This window comes from Prunus mume, linkage group LG7, assembly GCF_029339155.1.
Source record: "Prunus mume cultivar Tortuosa linkage group LG7, ASM2933915v1, whole genome shotgun sequence".
Taxonomy (NCBI): Eukaryota; Viridiplantae; Streptophyta; class Magnoliopsida; order Rosales; family Rosaceae; genus Prunus; species Prunus mume.
The window spans coordinates 9,968,067-9,985,624 of NC_142704.1; the positions used below are offsets into that span (position 1 = coordinate 9,968,067).

General features: G+C 38.6%; 3 protein-coding genes across 3 annotated transcripts; 1 reads left to right on the top strand and 2 right to left on the bottom strand.

Moving 5' to 3' along the window:
- Positions 1 to 152: 152 nt before the first annotated feature.
- Positions 153 to 4,977, bottom strand: EMB1865 (CRS1 / YhbY (CRM) domain-containing protein). The gene is made up of 9 exons (XM_008242041.3): positions 3,934 to 4,977; positions 3,248 to 3,713; positions 3,036 to 3,166; positions 2,469 to 2,813; positions 1,803 to 1,959; positions 1,432 to 1,724; positions 1,265 to 1,324; positions 950 to 1,033; positions 153 to 744 (listed from the first exon to the last, which is right to left on the bottom strand). Exons 1-9 carry the CDS (start codon positions 4,780 to 4,782, stop codon positions 667 to 669), a joined length of 2,463 nt encoding a protein of 820 aa, XP_008240263.2. The 5' UTR covers positions 4,783 to 4,977; the 3' UTR covers positions 153 to 666.
- A 197-nt stretch (positions 4,978 to 5,174) lies between these two features.
- Positions 5,175 to 11,368, bottom strand: ATSYTF (C2 domain-containing protein). Its single transcript, XM_008242039.3, has 14 exons — positions 10,857 to 11,368; positions 10,170 to 10,244; positions 9,966 to 10,073; positions 9,630 to 9,662; positions 9,432 to 9,521; positions 9,124 to 9,249; positions 8,657 to 8,800; positions 7,862 to 8,269; positions 7,232 to 7,366; positions 6,936 to 7,145; positions 6,569 to 6,841; positions 6,281 to 6,412; positions 5,839 to 6,141; positions 5,175 to 5,741 (listed from the first exon to the last, which is right to left on the bottom strand). The coding sequence occupies exons 1-14, from the start codon at positions 11,055 to 11,057 to the stop codon at positions 5,520 to 5,522; spliced, it is 2,460 nt and encodes an 819-aa protein (XP_008240261.2). The 5' UTR covers positions 11,058 to 11,368; the 3' UTR covers positions 5,175 to 5,519.
- Positions 11,369 to 16,382: 5,014 nt separating this feature from the next.
- Positions 16,383 to 17,276, top strand: LOC103338785 (VQ motif-containing protein). The gene has a single exon (XM_008242038.3). It carries the CDS (start codon positions 16,472 to 16,474, stop codon positions 17,180 to 17,182), a length of 711 nt encoding a protein of 236 aa, XP_008240260.2. The 5' UTR covers positions 16,383 to 16,471; the 3' UTR covers positions 17,183 to 17,276.
- The last annotated feature ends 282 nt before the right edge of the window (positions 17,277 to 17,558 follow it).

The following is a 17,558-nucleotide window of genomic DNA, read 5'->3' on the forward strand; positions in this document are numbered from 1 at the left end:
AATCCAGTGCAAGCGTTCATAGGATCTAATGGCACAATTTCTCAAAACAAAGCACTAATCTTTTTGTTCTAGTTGGCAAGAGCATTGCTTTGCTGCTTTTGCCTGCTTTTCGTGTACTTACAATCCCAGTCCAGTCGTCGAAAGTCACAATGTAAAGAATGAATAAATTAACTACTAGATGTAACCTTCGGGTGTTAAATCTACATTCACTGTAGTATACACATACAGAAACGAACAAATGTCAACAAGACTAAACCAATATCACCTAAATATGAAAACAATGGGTTGACTAACTACAATATGGGACGCCCTTCTATAAGGAAGAGAGAGAGCTTGGTCTTAGTGACATTGGATTAATGTTGTTGAGCAACAAAATACATTAGAATTGTACGTATGCTAAAAGCGAAGAACAAGTAGATGTGTGCACTCTCGAGTCTCAATTGATAACATTTTGTTTCAATGTTTACTCCATTGCCGCCAACTCCATCCTCTTCGAAGAAAAGCTCCATCGCATCCATGTCATGGTCCAAGTCTCACATAAACATTCGCATTTTTAGACAGAAGCCACAACGCAGCATGATTAGCATCACATGGCTAATTCTCATAAGCATATTTTGCTGTTGTCAACAATTCTTGCTCAAGGTACTTTTCAAAATGCACAACTCTTTAATCTTCGTCTTCCCAATCAAAGCCTTCATCATCGTCACTACCATCTGAACCCATGCGTGAAGCTTCATCCTCACTCTGCAGATAAGAACCAAATATTTTGCTCTCATTGATGCATAAATTCATAACAGGCTCTTATTTTTTCAACTCATCCTACATAAATAGTTAAGGAAAACAAAAAGCTGTCCTAGAGAAAAATTCGAATTCCAACCCAGGGAATCTAATCCCACAATTTGAGAGACAGGATAGTAAATAGATGACAATGCGAAGCAGCATATCTCACTTGGACAAATTCAGAGGCACGATGAATCTGGTTGGGATCTCTTGAGCTCCAGGTACTCTCATAAGCTATATCTTCAGAAACACCCTGCTCAAAATAAACAAAACTATGGTCATACACATGAGCGAACACCCACCATGCAAAAGCACAAAATCTACCCTTATATTGCACAAATAAATTTGCTTTAAATAATGTCAAAGACAATACTAAGCAACATATAGGAGCATGCACATCACCACACTGGTATATTAAAAGATTCTTTTTTCTTTCAAGAGGGGGTAAAAAAAAAAAAAAAAGGTAATGTGACTATTAACTTACAATTTCTGAACTCATTTGCTCTATGGTCTTCTCCAATTCAGATATGTGCTGACTAAGAGCCTACATAAGATCAAGTATGAGGTGAAGGCCACATCACAGAGAGAGAAATATCAGTGGACGTGTAATTCAACAGAAAAACTGGGATAGAAGAAAAGAAAAAGAGAAACCTCATGGCGTTGCATGGCCACTGAACGTTTTAATGCTTTTGCCTTGGTTAGAAGGTTCCTTGGCCTCAAGGTAATGGGTCGCTGATAATTCTTTCCACGATAGTAGATTAGAGCAAATCCTTTGGGGACTCTTTCTATTGCCACAAGTATTCCACCACTCTCAAATTCCAATAACCTAGCTGTATCTTCAACAAAAGCAAGGGTCTTTTGCTTGCTTATTAATTTCACAAGTTCTCTGTGCTTCCAGTGCAGATGCATGTTTTCGACAACGCCATCAAAAACACCGCGTATGCCTGGTACAATATGAGATAAAGACCATCAGTGTTTCAGCTCTCCATCTTCACCCCAAAATAAAAAAAAGGATTACTCACCAAGAGGCAAGTATGCTTTCATTCTCAAACCAACCCTGCGAAACATAACCCGTTCCTCATCAGTGACTGTTTCCTGATCATAATCAGGACCTGCAGGAAGCATTGACGATTCTATCTTGGATAGGAGTTTCTCTGCTCTTAGCTTTTTGGCTTGGGCCTGTCAATGGATTCAGAATCTCAAACTCAGATATATTTATGAATCTACATACATATTTTAACCAAAGATTAAGTTATATATCTAATGAGTGTAAATGGTATATTTTGGATAAGACAGCATATGTTGCAGAAAATGGCACCACCCTTGTACACTGGATCTGGATGTACACAACAGATAACACAAAGTCTAACTCCCAAGATTCAGAAAGTCTACCATATCGGGGAATACAAAAGAGAAATTTCAAAGACAAAATCAGCATATAGTGACATATGGACAGGGTTAAGAACATTACATATAGGCATATATGACTTAAATACATATACAAGTTACAACAAGCCTCTCCTTTTCGGAGATTAACAAGCCTTCTTAAGATTCAAAAATAATTATGTGAAACTTAATTCCAGAGCTACGGACAATAATGAAAGAGGCCCAAAGTCAATGGTGTACTTCAGAAGGAGTGGGAGTGTGAGACCCTTGCAAGCTAAAAGAAGGATAGAGAAAATACTTACAACACCTAGTTTATGCTCAATTCGTTTCACAAGCCTGGCATTCTTGGCTTTTGAATCTTCTTCAATCATCTTTTCACGTTCTTCAGCCGATATTTCTCTTCCCCAACGGGCTTGGGCCTCATAAAACTCAGCCAAAGTTCCTGCAAGTGCCTGTCCTTCCTCTGCACCTGAAGAAGCGGTATCTATTGCTTTGATCCGCATTTTCTCTTCAACATCTTGAACCTGTTTCGTCAATTCCTGTCTTTCAGCCAGAGCAGCAGCTACACTTGTTGGGAGAAAGTCCTTTCCACGGTAAAAGACAATGTAATACTTGTTTCTGAGCAGTAAAACGCCACCTGTTAATGTCTGCAAAATAGAAGAAATTATAAACCAGTGCCCTTTCGTCTTTATTCTACACAGGTTCCAGAAAAAAATTGAAACCCAAAAAATAAACCCTTAAACCTATTTGACAAAGAGAGAAAGAGACTGAACTAAGATTTGCTAGCAAATGCAAGGGAAAAGTGCTTCTCATCAATATCAATCAAGTAATAATAAAAAGTGAAGAACAAGAGACAATGTAGGACGGACCTTCAGCTCTTCAGCCATCAATTTGTTGTTTGTATTCTGGATACCTCGTTTGACAGCAATCTTTGCCACAGAGCTTTTCTCCCAAAGTTTAATAATAGCATATGCCAATCCTTGGTGGTTTCTATTTCTCCCTTCAAGAAGTTAAGCATGAAGTGTTATGTCAAATATTGACGTGGTAAACTAAAGAAAACTACACAGAAGGAGAATTTTACCAAGGGCAAAATGACAAGGAAGTGATTTAGCAAGTTTCCGTAAATTAGTCATCTCTGCATTAGTCAGCCGTGATCGCATCCCGGTAGGGAGAAGCCTGAAAGGTGTTTTGTAACCAGGAATTGTCTTGGGAAGTAAATCAGCATCAACAGGAAGTACTCCTGTACCCCACCACTCAACAAAACGCGGACCTAAATCATCCAATAGGCTGTTAAACTCAGCTTCCTCCTCCGTCATGTTTGGAAGATGTGCTGGGATTTTTACAGCTTTCTCAGTATTATCTGGACCTGAAGTTGCATCATTGCCACTTCTTGTTGCCGAAGTTTCAGCTGAAGAAACATCTGGGATAAATAGAGCACCTCCTTCCCCATCAACAGTTTGGGATTTAGACGGCCCCTTGTAGTTGCTCCCTCGGTACACAACCATGACACTTCCTGACCTCCATAAAACTAACCCTCCTGTTCGACGCTGACCATCACTACAAGCAGTCAGTTACATTAAGAAAGTAAATGAAATAAATAACAGTAATAGTAAATGGTGCCAACAACTCCTTCTTGTTCATTTCTGAATTTAAGACAGGTTTCCAAGTTGTATTCAGCAAGAATTGCATCCAATACACAATGTAGACACAGATGTAAAGAATGGATCATAACACCATGTAAACTGAAAATTCAAGAACTGAACAAACCTCAACAATCTCGTGGGCTGTCTTCATATCTAATGCCAGCACCTCATGGAACTTGAGCCTCACCAGCTCCTCCTTCCTCCACGTATCATGAATCTTCTCCAGCACGGCCTGCGTGATCCCGGCCTTAGGCACACTGATCCTTTCCCTAAGCACCATGCCCATTCTCCTCAACCGCTTCAGCTCCTCGTCCTCAATTGTCAATTCTGCCAATGACGGAGCTTTCACTCTCCTCTTCCTCAATCCCTTCACCTCCTCTTCTTCACTTATTTCCTCCTCCTTCTCCCATGGCAGTGCCACCTCATCATTGCTCTTCTGCTCGGCCAATACATAATCGGGCCGGACCCACTCGCGCTGTAACAAATCGCCGAGCTTCTCTTCTCCGCTTGCGGCCGGCTGCATTGAATCCTGACCGTCCAATTCAAGACCGTCGTCTTCTTCCTCATCGTCGGACCCTAACCCTAGGTTCCGCAACCTAAGCACGATTCTCTCAATCGCACTCTGGCCTTTGTTCTTATCAAAGTATCGAGTGGTGTTTGCTTTAACGGCTTGGTCACGGCCGTGCGATTCGTTTACCTTTTCGTTGACTTTTTGGCGGGGTAAGTCGGCCGAAGAGTTTCGAGGGGGCCACTTGTTGAGCCAAGGAGCGGAGGGGGTTCTGGATTTGTGTGAGGGTTTGGCGTTCGGGTTTCCGCTGTGTTCGGTGGCTTTGAGAGAAGAGAAGGGTTTAAGGAGGCGAAATGACGGTTTTGAGGCTGAGAAGAGGAAGTTGAGAGAGGAGGACGAGTGAGACGTGAGTGGGAGTGAGCTCCTCAGTGGCATTTCGGAAAATTTCGCGGTTGTGAAGGCCATTGTAGTGAGTATGAAGTAGATTGAGCTTATTGTCGCTGCTGCTGATGGTGGTGTTCGATTTTCTCTAACATTCTCTGATTGCTCGGAACTGAGAAAATTGTGGAAAGAAGGGAGGTTAAATAGACTCTCCCTGTAGTTACAGTTGGGGGGGGAGAAGAAGATGATAAGATATTTCTGGGAAAATTTCGGATACGTTTCTTTCTTATATATATACCTATGGAATTTGATTGGGAGGGCGCGTCTGTAATTTTATCGGTGGAGCACTCCTCGTGATTTTGAGAGTTTCTTTTTCCTTTTTTTTTCCTTTTTTTAAAAAGTAATGTTAAATACATCTCACTATATATATGCGTGTTAATAATTTTCATTAAAATTCCTTGGCAGAACAAAGAAAGTAAAAAAGCTCTTTATTTCATATATATATTTAAAAAAATATACAATTATGCAGAAAAAGAAATGCTCTTTTTTTTATTTAAAAAAAAGAGCTAATAAATGGCCAAGGCCTTGATATGGTGCAGATAAATTGATCAAGCATCCATGACATGACATGACCCATATACAATTATGCAGCCTTATGGTGATGAACCTCAACTGTTAGGGCTCCACGTGCATACTTACTCCCTATCTGTAAAGGTCTTCATGTTAATTAACTGGAGTTAATTTATATATACACACACACGCACACACACACACCATAAATAACCATTTAGGTTAAAACTCAAAATTGAAAAGAGAGTGGCTCAGATTCCAGAAGATCTTCTGCTAAGAGAAGGAGATGAGTTAAAAATTTCCTGGCCAAGCTCCTTGATCTTGTTAAGAAGTAGTGTTTGCTCAGTCTCAAGTTGAACCATGTACTCTTCTTGTGTATCCTCCAGGGCTTCTAACTCACTCATAGCTGTTGACAGCCCTTCAAGATTGCCATCCTCAATTAGAGACTGAAACTTCATCATCATTTGTTTCATCTGACCAAACTCACAAGTGTTAGGAAAAAAAAGAAAGAATTGGAAGTCGTTTCGTAAAAATTCTAAGAATCTAGCAATGGAAAACAAGTCTTCTCACCTCACTGGAGATTTTGTGTGCTTTATTTATAGATGGTTCAGAATCTAAACTCGATCTTTTCTCCAACTCCGGGACTCTTCTTGTGACCTGAATATGGATCTCCCCCCTTTTCACACCCTGAAGGGGTATCCACTTGTCTGACATCTGGTTTGGAGGCAATCTCTGGTATTCCACGACACAGTCACCTATACTTGACGTCGGTAGTAATGCATTGTGGTCTTTCACATGCAAGAGTAAGGGGCTGCCGTCATCAGGGAATTCCAGGGTCTGATTCCAGTGGGGATTTAGAGTTTTGAACATTACCTGCAAGGCAAGACATCAAGCATCTAGAAGAGACCTTTCTTTCTGTTCTTTTATATTTATTTTTGGGACCAATAGCAAAGTAATAAGAGATCACAGAGAACATAAAAAGGATCATCACTATGAATGCGATTGCTCAAACCTTTGTTCTTTTCTTCAAGTTCCCATATTGAACCCTCACATACGGATCACTTGTCCCTCTGAGATCAGCAGCAATAAGGTCTTTTGCTTCAATGAGAGCAAGTTCAATCCAACCATTGTTTGAACCCGCAGCCTGAACATGCCAAGAAGAGGAACAAAGGAACAGAACCAAATTAAACAAGAAACAGTATAGCAGAACAATCTAGCCACCAACACACTGATAATAGCAAGAACATTGATCCACACACATATGAATGAGCAAACAGACTGAAACATGATGTTCCCATACCCTTGATCCTTCAGAGCCTTCAACTCTGACTGCTTCTATTTGAAGCCTTAATTCTCCCGAATTTACTTTTTCCAGAGGGATCCAAACGTCCCTGATTGACCCCTCTACCAGTCCCTCTAAATTAACTCGTGCACTGCCGATGCTGTCGTCACCAAATGTGTCTTCATTGTAGCATTTTATCATCAGGTATTCACCGTCTCCTATCTCATCAAATTCAAACTTCTGATTCCAGACAGGACTCAAAGCATGAGCAGTACTTGTTCTTTGGAGACTCTGAAAAGAAGGTTACCGTGCATATATGGTGTTTATAATGTTAATTTTTAATTCGCACATCCAAGGAAATTTTGAAGGGAAGAGAAAAATCTACCTTTCCATATTGCAATTTAACATATGGATCGCACTTTCCAGATCTGTCTTTAAGATCTTTTCCTTCCAAAACAGTTATGTTCACTTTCCTTCCAGTTATTGGTAGAAAATTTGATGACCCAAAAAGTGATCTTCGTGAGCTAACAAGAGAGTTATCCACGTGTGAACCATCAGAGAATTGCCATTCTTTTAGGACAAGCTTCACTGTCAACTATATGATTCATTGAGTAAAACGTTGTTAAAATTAAAGAAAAACAAGGGATAAAGAAATCAGTCATAAAACTTTAAAAATGTTACCTCCCCTGAATTGACCCCCTCAAATGGAACAACCAATTCAACTTCTTTTCCGCAGAACTCAGCATGCTTCGCTATCACACCAGAGTCAGGTCCTATTGCCCAGAATATTGTTGAATCATCCTCAACATACTTTATCTGCTCACAGGAAGAACAATTCAACTTAGTTGACACTCAACAAGTTGTTGACTTCTGTGCAGAGAATATGTACTGAGACTAAGGGTTAGTGAGGAAAAACACTTTTTATGCATCATTAGCTAGCTGTCATGTGTTTCTTGCATTGTCAATTGGAGTCATGGATAAGTTTAAGCCACTTCTCGAAAATGAGGAGCATAATTAACATTTCAGCTTTTCAACCAAAACAATTCTATTGGAAATTTGGAATGGAAATTGGGCTACCTATCCCTTTTTTGGTAATAAATTTAACCCTACTACAGGTTTAGAAAATACAGTACATGAACAACACCCAACAAAGGTTTTTAAGCACATTTTTCAGCTTTGCATGTCGCATGTATCAAACTGTAACTCAAAATGTACTTGTCAAAAACCACCAAGAAACAAAGACTACATATCATTTTACTGACCATGACTATAATTTGAAAATAATTAAATTTTGCATCTTAAGGATAGTACCTTAATTTCACAGCTCGCCAGATAGTCATACTTCACATTGTTTGGTGTACACTCGTACAGATGGAATCGAAGATTTCCTGTTTCTTCATGTAACACCATGTTAAATTTCGAATTCCAATTAGGGTTTGAGCCCAAACTCACACGTGTTTTCCTAGTTAACTCTTCAAGTTCAACCTCCACAAATGTCTGCAGATCTTTATCAACAAACTGCTCTTCTGAATTTTTATCAAATTGCCTTCTGGATGGGCTTCCTCTCAAACCATTCCTATAAAGTTTACTTGCTGAGATGACTGTTACATATATAATGCCTCCAACGGCCTTTTTCCTTAGATTTACAGCTGGCATAGTATGACAACGGCGGCGAGGTTCAACCATCGTCTTAACTAAGGTGTCACTAAAAAGTTTAACCTGCAGAGAAAGCAATATATTATTTGTCAAATTATCAAGCTTTGCAAAAAAATGTAGCTAGATGCATGGTTTTGACCATCTAATTTTTCAATAATATATGGTCGTATGTTTATTTACAGCAAGACTAACGTATGAGCATGATACAGTTTCTTAGAGACAAAAATACCATTGCGATGGTCCTGGTGATAGAATAATGATTAGACCAAAGATTATAGAAGCAGGAGCTTTCCATGACCATTTCATGGAATGAAGCTTTGTAAATAGGGTTATCAAATTAGTACCAAAAAGTCTTGAATAATCTTTTTAAGGAGGCAAATTTTAGAGAATTAATTCAGCTGAACTTAAGTTAATGCAGTACAAATCAACTTTCATGCTTAGGAGTCAAACCAGCCAAGAAGAAACGCCAGGAAGCTCTGTAGCAGGCAGCGATTGGCTTCCACCACTTCCAAAGGCAACTCCTATCCTCACTTCGGGAACTGACAGAAATGTGTACAAAATCGCTTTCCCATTCAAAACCGGCATCAGGAGAAGCTGCAAAAGGCAATTTAGTGGATAAATAACTACCCGAAAAAGAAAACTGAAACTGCTTCCTAAACAATCAGTGCCTTCATAAACAGTAGAATATTGTAGACTCATAGAAATATGACATTACGTTCACAGAATTCCCTTTAAATACGGTATTACAAAATACATAACAGGAAGACTGCACCCAATGATCTGTGGTTTACATATCACAAATCTTGACCAAAAATAAATAATGCATGTCTGCCTGTCTATGTAACTAGTTTCATATGATAGAATCCTTTCAAGCTGAACTGTATGAGAAAAATAGAAAGGGGGGCTACTTTACGTACATCACCCTTGATGTGGAGACTATTTATAACAATCCGTGCAGTCCCCATAAATGGCTTGGCAAGCTTTGCAAGCAACAAAATGCTCATATCATTTGTATCCCAGTCAAAACCCAAACGCATGATTCTCTGTCAAAATGAGCATAGACAACGTATACAAAGATGTCACGAATTTAGTACTGATACATCAATATCCTTTCTTCAAGAATAAATATGAACCACTGAGCAGATGTAAAATAGTATAGTTCAAGACAAAACACTACATAAGAATCATGCTCAATAAAGTTTGATGAATAAAATAGAAACCAAACCTGATCACCTGAAGTGGACCAACGAGTCCCATGGAGACCCAAGCTAGGCGGGGATGAACCTAATGAAAACTCCAGCAATTCAACTCTTTCCTACATGAAAAATGGTCATTCTTTAGTTACTCATCAAGTATACCATATAGTACGGATGAATTCAAAGGTTCAAATTTTTATAAACAAACAAAGGAATAGATTACGTACTATAAGCCTTGATTTTCTGTGCTTCAACCGTTTCTGCACAAAAGAAACTTATACAATTAGCTTGATCCATTGACAAAATTTGTCTCTGTGCATGTTCAATGGACAAACGAGATGTCCTATTAAAAGCAGAAAATGGCAACGATAATGACCAAAACTTCTTTCAGCATTTTAAGCATTCAGTTACTGAAGTCAAATGACATTTAGGAAAATATACAATCAAGGAGTATCTGAAATTTTCTGCTCCACAAGAACATTCAGACATTGACTAGGCATAAGTGAAAATCTTAAAAACCATATTTAGCCTGACATCAAATAAAAGGACAAGAATATTCTCACCTCAACAATGGATGAAAATCTCATTGAAAGCTTTGGGTTCATATAGTTAGGCCATGTCTCAATCAGTAGCCTATTCAGCCATTCACAGTGCTCCAGTGGAGTAATGGGCTATATAAATCAAAAGGATCACAAAGAGAAAATTCAGCTTTGATAAGCTAAAATTTCATTCAAGAAAAGGGGAAAAAATGAGAACAAATACGGTACCGAGGTGTTCAGTATGACTCTCTTCCATTTCTTGTTCAAGTCTTCAACCAGTATCCGACGCTGATAATTCCCATACTGCAGATAGAATAAGTGACAGCTTATGTTACATCCAAGCATGTTTCCAATAGTTATCGTACTTACAAAAAGGATCATCTTCAATAAATCTCTTCAAAGTCCTAATTCATCAGTTTGGAAAAACATTACATCTCAACATGAGGAAACAACTTTATTTGGACTGAATAAGGAAACAACTTCACGCATCTTTTTAGTAAAATTGAGGTGCAAAGTATTCAGACGTGAAACGCAACAGAACAGGAACAGTTGCCAAAACAAAACAGAATCGAAAATTATGGGCACTAATCAGTAATAAATGAAAATAAATCACAACCATTGTATAAATTCTAAATTCCATATCATTTATGAGCCAATGGAAATCTTGAAAAGGGATGATCAGATTCCCACCTCTACAGACGAACTGCCTTGAAATTAAAATTACAAGACACTATTAGAAAACAAAAGGAACAGAGTCACAACACCAATTGACAGAGAACTATAATACAAACAATAAAACCAGCCAGCAGGAGTAAAACACTTCAAAACTCCAGACCAAAAGTCACATTGACCTATCAATTCTTTCTTCCAGACTTACATAACCAACAAATATAAAACAGAAGAAGCAAATTAAACCTGTATAGTCGCCCACACAGCAACGGCAAGTGGAACCCAATTGGAGAAAGAGAAAACCCATCTCTCAATACCCCAAGCAAACAAAACCAGAGGTATCAAAAACGGAAGAAAAGGCTTCTCTTCCATCACATAGTTGAAGAACTCAACAGCATCCTCAACGCTCAAGCCTCTCACTTTTCTTCTACTCATTTGAGCAGGCATCCAGATATCTCAGACTTTACTTTCCTCTCTCTCTCTCTCTCTCTTCTCTCTCACTCTACATATATATAACAACTAGAACCGCCCAAGTCTCATCCTTTATTAAGAAAAAGCACTGAAGAGAATAAACCCACAAAGGGAAAAGAAATTCTGATCAGTTTTCTTTTTTCTTTTTCCTAAGAAATTTCTGATCAGTTTTAGACTTGGTTTTATGAGAAAACGGACAAAGTTGAAGAATATATTCACTGTTTCAGATACTTTGCCAGTTGAAGAAGCTTAAACGGTGAAAGAGCTGAGAAAGAAATCTGAAGCAGTTGGCTTTGCCTTTCCATTTTTAGAGAGAGAAGAAAGAGAGGAAAAGTCAAGCCAGGGACACGGAGGAGAAAAGCCCAACCTTTTCTTTTTTGTTAACAACTATGAAACGAAGCGTGGGCTAAATTGTCCGTATAACCGCAGCTTATAGAAACTTAAAAGCGCTTTTAGTCCCCGCTTTAGCTGGGCCCCCACCAAGAAGCCATCTTTTACTCCTGTGGCTCTCTGGTTGGCAGGGTGGGCGGGACCCACATTGAGAAAAATAGAAGAATCTACTCGGCCAGATTGGATTATGAGTCTGATGCTGGAGTGATCCAACGGTTGATAATCATCTGATAATGTGCTTATACCAATTCTTTTGATGCGCGCGTTTGGTTTGACCTGGTGGGATGTATAGGCACTGTACTTGTCAGAACTGGTTGGCAGTTTGGGCATTGACGTTGAAGCTGGACTAACTCCAATTACCACCCATTCGCTTTTTCCCACGCCACGTCTGCATTTTTGTGGAACACCATTTGTTGTTTTCATACGTCGCAGCATGTGGGAGCAACCACATGATTTCCGTTGCATTGTCATTTTTTCCCTATCTATTTCTTCATGTCACTTGCTAAAGAATGAGACAAACAGGAAAAATGGGTCGATGCACGGAGGTAGGGAAGTATTTCTCCCACCACTTACATTTCTCTATGAAGCGATTGGATTGTGTATTACATGCGCATATTATACTTTGTGTAAACTCACGTCTCTTCGAAATGAAATAAGAAGAAGGGACAATACAACGAAGGTGTGGAAGTATTTATTCAACCACAGGTACTTCTCTGGGATGCGATTGAATCGTGTGTTACACGCTCAAATTAGCAAATTAGTATATTAAAGCATCTCCAACCGATGTGTCAAAAGTCTGCACATGTAGGCGTTTAACATTAGAAATAACATCTCACATCACTCCAACCATGTGTTAAAGTGATATGGAATGAAGGCTGGAGGTTGAGATGTTATTTTTGACATCCTAAAAGCAAGATGTCAAATGAATATTTTATTAGTTTTTAAAGACAGCTGGTTATTAATTTCATTTTTTAATTTTTTTCTTCTTTATTTTAAATAATTTGACTATTACAATAATTATTTATTTGACATATCGGGTGGAGTGTAAAATTGTGTAAATGTCAAATTTTCACATCAGTCATCAAATTTAAATTTGATATTTGGTATTTAACATTTCCCTTAGAGATGCTCTTAGCATTAGTGTAAACTCCTTGACTTCCCGTCCGTTGACCGTACAGCCTGAAATCCATGGATCTAGATTTGGTTGGTGTGTGTGTCTCTTTACATGGGACACCAACTATCTTAAGTTTTTACTTTTACTAAGGGTTATTTCCAACTTCTAGGACCAAAGAGCATTGGAATCTGTGTTTCTGTAACCCCATTGACCAGCACAAACCATGGTCAACCGGTCATGCTTTTTTTCGCATGATTATTATTCCCTCAGCTTAAATAAAATGGGAAAATCATTTTTAAAAAATATTAGGGAAGTAAATTAATAATAAGCAAGTGTGGCAAAAAAATAATAATAAGCAAGTCAGACGAGAATGGCTATAAACCTCGACGTCTCAGACTAATCAAGTTGAGTTCAGGAATCGGGGAAAATATCTAATTTAATTTGATTCTTAAACATGGATGTTTGGTGGTGCAAGAGACAAAGACAACCTAACCACCTACCGCCTCCACACGAAGCAATAATTAAGTTAGCGTCAACCTTCAATTATATTCTATATATATATATAGGATCAGTCAAATTGGTTAGAGTAATGTGCTCCTCATTCTATATTCGAGTTTTGAATTAGATTAAAATATAATATTGCTTGTATCAAAAGAAATGAAACTTTATAGGAAACAAAACATTTTAAAAAGTGAGGCATAAATCGGTTACAATTGAGAATGAATATAAAAGAATATAAAGATGGCAATTGAATAAATTGCAAACATAATATGCAAAATGATTATATAATAAGGTGCAACAATCAAGAATATGCATATACTGCTTAAATATGGCACATCATGTATTTTTCGAGAAAAAGCGATGATAAGGAGACATTTATACCTATCAAAAGGGTGTTAGTTGGATTGGTAATGTGTGTGAGTTTTCCCCCCTCTTTCTTCTTAACTTTGGCAACAACAAAAAAAGGAGATGTTTAAAGGGAGTTTCACTAAAACACCCAAAATGGGGGTTGAAATTATAAAAAAACTCAAGCACTATTTAAACATATAAACACACCCAAAACCCATAATTACACACTCAAAACCCATTTATAAACACACCCAAAAAGTTGACTTTGGGGTTGATTTTGGGTGTGTTTCTATGTTTAAATAGTGTTTGTGTTTTTTTATGAATACATGTATAGAATTGGGTTTATTTATAAATTTGTAATGTTTAAACCCATCCTTATTATCCTCACCTGCTTTGCAATAAAGTGACTTTATTTGTAATTTTATTTATTCTATGGGTCAAGACTAGATTAGAGAAAGTGATTGATCATGCAATATATTCACATATACTTTTCAAGGATGATACAATATTTATTAGAAATTAACTTTTTAATTCAATACCAGACACAGCCAAGACCTAGACTTTTGTTTTTTAAGAGTTCTCTAGAAGCACGTGTCATAGACTCATAATGACAATAATTAATAATGATCTATCCAATTTCAATGTGTGAACATAAGGGAGTGGGTACACTAAAAAGTCCAATAAATGTGGGGTTTTATTACAAAAGACATCGGTGATACTCTTTAACAGAATTAAGCTTTTTCATTCAATTCAAATATGAGTCAAAGTAGGCACACTAAAGGAAGAAATAAAAAATTACATCTTCATCATCATGAGATCATCAAGTTTACGGTTCGATCATCACTGTGGGGGATGATGAGATGAGATATTCCCCACACATCTTTTGAATTGACTGATGTTTTATCAGCAGTACTAGCTAGCTGTATCCTATATGAATGAAATCATCGCTGTGGGGGACGATGAGATGAGATATTCCCCACTCATCTTTTAAATTGACTGATGTTTGATCAGCACTAGAAGATCATAGATGAGTTTATTGAACTATTAGATTACTGTGATGATAAGATTAAATTAAATACAAATTTATAAATAAACACAATCCTAGACATGTATTTATAAAAAAACTCAAGCACTATTTAAATATAGAAACACACCTAAAATCAACTCCAAAGTCAACTTTTTGAGTGTGTTTATAAATGGGTTTTGAGTGTGTGTAATGATTGGTTTTGGGTGTGTTTATAAAGTGTTTTGGGTGTTGGGTTTTTTTATAATTTCAACCTCCATTTTGGGTGTTTTAGTGAAACTCCCTAAATTAAATGTGGATAAATACACGAAATCTAAATGCAAAAACTCGAGCTCCTTCCTACGCGTCACTCTCTCAACCTGCGTGCTGTCTGTTTCGATCAAAACTCATATGTTTAAGAAAAGCTATATACCTAATGAAAGAGGGCACAGATTATGAGTTGTTGGTGGGTGGACCGCATATGTATTAATCATGACATGTTCTTCGGTTTCTTCCCGGCCGGGGGACCATCTATATATATATATCAAGGACTCAATCAACTAAGTGACTTTATGGACTGCAGCTTGGCACTAGCTTCATTTCGTATATGCTTTTGTCAATGTATCAGTTTAATTCCTTCTCCTTGTACACGTAGTTAACTCTGTACTTAAGCACATGAATTAATGTGAACACCAGCAGAAATTTAATTAATGCCACCGAGCTGCCCAGCCCATCCCATTCCCATGCATGCAGCCCTGTTTTCACAAAGAATTACTGTTTAAAGCCATTGCCTTAGGCCCAACGGGATAGACGGCATACCACGAACTTGGAGCTAGTGGCAGAAGAAATGAGGTTGCTAGGTAATGCGGTTGACATTGGGTTTGGGTGAGAGAGGATTGACTTATAATCCTGTGCTGTGTAGCTAGCTAGCTTGTTAGTGACACAACAGTGTTTTGGTCGAACAATTAGCCTTAATCATTTGGACACCAAAAGCTTTAATTATATAAGCTGTCTTTTTCTAGGAGGAGTAGTTGCCAGGAAGGAAATAGATGGCAATTGTATTTTTTTCTCTTTTTCACGCATTTGCTAATCAACTAAGGAAATTGAAACCACCTGCTAATTGGCACCACAACCAATTTTAGAAGTTCTCCTCTAGCTTTTGCTTTTGGAGAGTCCAAGCCTTCTGTTTTTTATCTTTCTGGGTTGAAAGTCTGAGCTTTCATACAAGGGGCGTTTGGGCATATATTAATATTGGACATGTAAGTGTATCCCATCCCACCATATCATTAAGTAAAGTGTAAAGTGAGAGATAAGACTCGAATTTAGATACAAGGAGACGGATTCACTACTCTGATTAATTAGTCTAAACCTCCAAGTGGGAGATGAGATTTGAATGCATGGAAAGCGTGTAAATGGATGACAACATCACGCAACTCGTAAAGAGAAAGAGGCAGAGAGCTACCTAAGAAACACGAGAACGTCTTGCTGCTTTGCCTTTGCCCCTAGCTTCCTGGAAGATGAACTCAAAAAAAAAACTCCAACGCTCCACCGATAAGCCCTCAGATTCCAACACCTCACCTCCCATCCCATACATATCTCAACGGTCATCCCATCTGGCACACCTCAATTGGCCCAATCCCACAATGTCGGAAACCACCAGCACAGTACACATTTTAAATCCATATATCCAAACACGCATATGGCAAAACACGAGAGCCAATTCCACTCATCCAATCATAGGCACGCCCGCACTCGATTCATGATCACGATACATTTGATTTGAGTACGGAGCTTCCTTCAAAATTCTACCCTCTAAATTTGTTTCAACCAATCCCACCTAAATAGGAGCAAGGCTTCATCACCCTCTTGAGCACACGTACGTTTCCTTTATTTTCCAAATTCCCATGCCTATATATATTTCACCCTCATCTGATTTCTTGTACTTTTGAGAGGCCCCTGCATGCGCTTTGCTTTGCTTGCGCTCAAAAAAAGTGTCCCCCAAAGTGCCAAATTCATATTTTTGATATATTTACAATGAGCCCACATGCAACCAACAAAAGGGACGTCAACATGATCATCAACAACAATAACAATAATAATAATGGTTTGTATCCGCCTCCCTCATTGAAGATCAACAAGGACTCCCATTTCATCAAGAAATCGCCCTCCTCCTCCTCTTCCTCCCCGTCCTCGTCCGCCTCCTCATCCACGTCATCGCTAGTGAACGCGGTGGCGGGATCTGCTGCTGCGAGGCCGCCGCAGCAGCAGCAGCAGCGCCACCCGGTTATTATCTACACGCATTCTCCCAAGATCATACACACGCATCCGCGGGATTTCATGGCGTTGGTGCAGAAACTCACGGGCCTCTCGCGCTTGGACGAAGATGCACAAGCGCCGCCGCTGCAGCAGCAGCAGACGCCGAGGACGACGAAAGCCGAGAGAGGGGAGGGTTTGTTAGAGGAGGAGATGATGAGTGGTAAGGGCGCCAAGGTTGTGATGAGAAACGAGGATAACGACTCGTCGTCGGTGATCACGACGGAGGAGAATTGCAGCAGCACAAATATTATTAATAGTAATATTAATGTAGGGGTCAGCATTGGCGTAAGAGGAGGAGGGGATGGGCATGTTCAGATGAATTCATGCTTTGTGCCGCCCAATCCTTATATCGGAGGGATTCCGGTTTTTACCCCCAACGCCGCCGATTTCTTTAGCTCCAATCCCATCAACCACCTTTTTACAATATGATCATCATCATCATCATTATCCACGATCCATGATGATCCATGAGGAGGAGGCCTACGTACGTGACCAATTAAGGGAAGGATTTTCACTCTTTTTGTTTAGAATTAATGTTTGATTATTGGTTTTGGTTTTTTTTATTTATAAATATGGGTGCCTGTCATGTCAGCTGCCAATAAAAGTTCTAATTTTCTGGGGTAGAACTTTTTTCTGTGAATGAATATTGTCAAAACACTGTTGAAATTTGAGTTAGCGTTTGTTTGTTCCTATCACTTCATAGTTACTGTTGTTAATATTTTAATCTAATTATATATATATATAGCTAAGCTATACAACGTATTGGTTCCTGTCTCTTTGCTTCATTCTTTCCTTTTGAATTTCT

Excerpts from the sequence above, each read along its gene's own strand:
- ATSYTF (XM_008242039.3), bottom strand. The coding sequence starts at position 11,057 with ATGCCTGCTCAAATGAGTAGAAGAAAAGTGAGAGGCTTGAGCGTTGAG. Across the intron at positions 9,522-9,629 it reads ACAGAAAATCAAGGCTTATA|GAAAGAGTTGAATTGCTGGA; the intron begins GTACGTAATCTA and ends TTTTTCATGTAG. Across the intron at positions 9,250-9,431 it reads GGTCCACTTCAGGTGATCAG|AGAATCATGCGTTTGGGTTT; the intron begins GTTTGGTTTCTA and ends TCATTTTGACAG.
- EMB1865 (XM_008242041.3), bottom strand. The coding sequence starts at position 4,782 with ATGGCCTTCACAACCGCGAAATTTTCCGAAATGCCACTGAGGAGCTCA. Across the intron at positions 2,814-3,035 it reads TGATGGCTGAAGAGCTGAAG|ACATTAACAGGTGGCGTTTT; the intron begins GTCCGTCCTACA and ends TCTATTTTGCAG. Across the intron at positions 1,960-2,468 it reads TTGAGCATAAACTAGGTGTT|GCCCAAGCCAAAAAGCTAAG; the intron begins GTAAGTATTTTC and ends ATCCATTGACAG.
- LOC103338785 (XM_008242038.3), top strand. The coding sequence starts at position 16,472 with ATGAGCCCACATGCAACCAACAAAAGGGACGTCAACATGATCATCAAC.